The sequence below is a fragment of the Poecilia reticulata genome, linkage group LG7 (assembly GCF_000633615.1).
Source record: "Poecilia reticulata strain Guanapo linkage group LG7, Guppy_female_1.0+MT, whole genome shotgun sequence".
Classification (NCBI taxonomy): domain Eukaryota; kingdom Metazoa; phylum Chordata; class Actinopteri; order Cyprinodontiformes; family Poeciliidae; genus Poecilia; species Poecilia reticulata.
The window spans coordinates 2,777,128-2,780,028 of record NC_024337.1 but is presented as its reverse complement, the minus strand read 5'-3'; the positions used below and the strand labels follow the sequence as shown (position 1 = coordinate 2,780,028).

The 2,901-nt window shown below is 42.7% G+C and overlaps 1 protein-coding gene across 1 annotated transcript in view; it reads left to right on the top strand.

The window, feature by feature from the left end:
* Positions 1-2,901, top strand: part of lamb2l (laminin, beta 2-like) — a 45,551-nt gene that overhangs the window by 35,749 nt on the left and 6,901 nt on the right. The window contains exons 21-24 of the mRNA XM_017305634.1: positions 928-1,205; positions 1,302-1,398; positions 2,062-2,434; positions 2,509-2,693. Of these exons, the coding sequence (XP_017161123.1) occupies positions 928-1,205; positions 1,302-1,398; positions 2,062-2,434; positions 2,509-2,693 (933 nt within the window). The remainder of the gene's footprint in view (positions 1-927; positions 1,206-1,301; positions 1,399-2,061; positions 2,435-2,508; positions 2,694-2,901) is intronic.

Genomic DNA, 2,901 nt, shown 5'->3' with positions numbered 1-2,901 from the left:
AGATATCTTGTACTATGCTAACAATAAAATGACAGTTTTAACAAATATATAAAAACATTAATTTTTAATAAAAGTTATATACTGCAACTTTAAGATTTTTTACCATGGTTTTAAGGAAGCTAAGTCYKTCTCTGGTTTTAAAGCAAATGGCCAGAGGTGAATTTTATTTTCAGTTTKAAAACACATAAGCAATCTGTATAGATATAGAGACTCCTGGATGCATAAAAGACTTTTTATGTGTAGGCGGTGGGTCTGTCGACAGAGGAGTTGTCAGCCAGTCAGAAGGCTATAGTCGGATTTCAGTTTCCTGAGCCACATATAGTTTAAACAAAGCACTTAGCACCACAATCCTGAACGATATGCTTAGACCTGGTAGATGGAAGTAAACACACATCCACTCCTACAACAAAGGCATAACTTAGCAAGAAGAATGTTAGCATATAAAAAATATTGAGCTAGATACCAGCTTCGATATGGTGATTAACAGTCAGTGACTTCTTATTACTGCTATCTAGGTTTTTTGCATCTTTCCACTGGTATTTAAAAAAATCATTTTTAGTGATGAACTCTAATTAAATATGCAACAATAAACATGTCACAGAAAATTTGATTTTCCTGTGGGATCGATAAAATATTTTTGAATGTAATTGAATACTTGGCTCTTTGTCATCATGCAAAGAAAACCGCCAAGATCACTGGCCATGTAGCCAGATTTCTGAATCTTTCTGAAACTTTCACATTTCCAAAATATCATCCAGTCAAAAGAACCATGTTGGCATAAATGGGAACAAAAAGAAACTCTCTCACACCCATACGTACACGCATACACTTACACGCGCACGCACGCACACACACACATACAGTTATGATCTCCTAAAAATATGTTTTCAAGTTAATTAMATTTATGCTTGCTCATTAAAATAACAGCCTGCCTCTGGAAAATACTAGACTCCAAGATCTTCTCCTTATCTATCCATTGCCTTTACCCAGGGTGCACCTGTGTGACTGCTGGAACTGTGGTGTCAGCATGCAGTGAGGGACAGTGTCTCTGTGACCACTACACCGGGGCCTGTCCTTGCAGGGGGTCTGTGATGGGCAACAACTGTGACCAGTGTGCCCCCAACCACTGGAATTACGGTCAGCCAGAAGGCTGCCAGCCGTGCAACTGTGACCAGCAACATTCTGAGGGGGATCRGTGCAACCTGGTGAGGAAGAGCAAAAGCATCTAAAAATAAAAWWTTTTTAAATTGAAATGTTTGAAAAACCTCATGAGGGCATGCATGTTTCCATCACCTCTGCAGTTCACAGGCCAGTGTCCGTGTCGGCCCGGCTTCGGAGGACACCGGTGCACTGAGTGCCGAGAGCACCACTGGGGTGACCCACAAGTGGAATGTAGAGGTAAGTCAGAAAAACAGGAGGAGACATATATGGCACATCTACAGAGCTCATCATGTGAGCTGCTGCTCAACCCAGAGCTTTGACAAACGCTTAATGGGGAAACATTCCTGTGATGACGTGATGAAGACGGAGTGTTGGAAAGACCAGGAGCTTCTTAAAGAGATAGAAGCCCATTTACAAGTCTTTAAATTGCAAAGTCATCTTTTAAGTCATGTTTGGTATATATGGCATTTTCATAACAACTTGCGTTAACATGAACTGCATTTCAAATACAAACGTACACAAAGAACTGCGGGTGAGTGAGAGTCAGTAAGTAAGTAGCTTTAGTTGCCCACCTGAGGTCATCGATGCTCTRTCCAGTCAGCTGGTGGATCTGTTCCATATCCCCCAATCAATCAAGACCTGCACCATAGAGAATATTTGCCTTTATTTAATTTCCTGGAGCACTATTTAACTCCTGAAAATGAAATAATGCTGCCCTTCCATTTTCTTTTATAAAAATTGACGCAATTTGGTGCATGCTCTTTGAAAAAATATGTGAAACGTTAAGTTTTCACCCTGAAAATGTTCATTGGAATTGGCCAGACGGAACAGCAACCGGTGCGCCGCTGATGAACTTAAAATACTTTCATTACCATCATATTTCTCTCTGCTTCCTTCCAGAGTGCAGCTGTCACCCGCTGGGCTCACAGACACACCAGTGTAACCGAGTGACGGGGCAGTGTGAGTGCAAGGACGGGATGGCGGGGGTCCGGTGCGATGAGTGCGCACGTGGCTTCACGGGCGTCTTCCCCAACTGTGTCCCCTGTCATCAGTGCTTCTATCAGGCGGATGATCACTTGTGCCAGATCAGAAGAGACTTGGAACACATCCAGTATGCCGTCCAGAAGATCCTGGAGAGCGGGATCACGCCCGGAGACGGRATCAACCRCATCAYGGAGCTTGAGCAGAAGCTGAACCAGGTRCGAGACCTGATTGAAACGGGGGACACGGAACAGATCCACCAGCTGATTGGACAGAGCATCGATGACCTCAGGTGGGCAACTAAAGCTACTTATCTACTGACTCTCACTCACCTGCCTGTCTCTAAATGCTAAAAATGTGTTTCAGACCTGAGATCGTTCTCATTAATTCACGTCTGACGGGAATCGACAAAGACACAAACAACACTAAAGAGGCGGATGAGGTCTTGAGACGCACTCTGACTGACCTGGAGAAAGACTTGATGGATGTCAATGCTACGCTGGCTCTCAAACAGGAGCTGCTGGACAAGTACCTCACCTCAGGATTTTTAGGTATCGACTGGCAAATCTTAAAAGAAACATCACACGTCATGCCATCATTACATGTGTAATGATGGCAACCCCCTGGTAGTCATGTGTAATAGCCCCTAAAATATTACCATAAAACACTTTCAGTTTTATACAGGGGTGAAAGTAGTTTTAAATTCTTGGGGGTAAGTAAATAAATAAATAAATTCTTGGGGGTAAAAAAATAAATTAA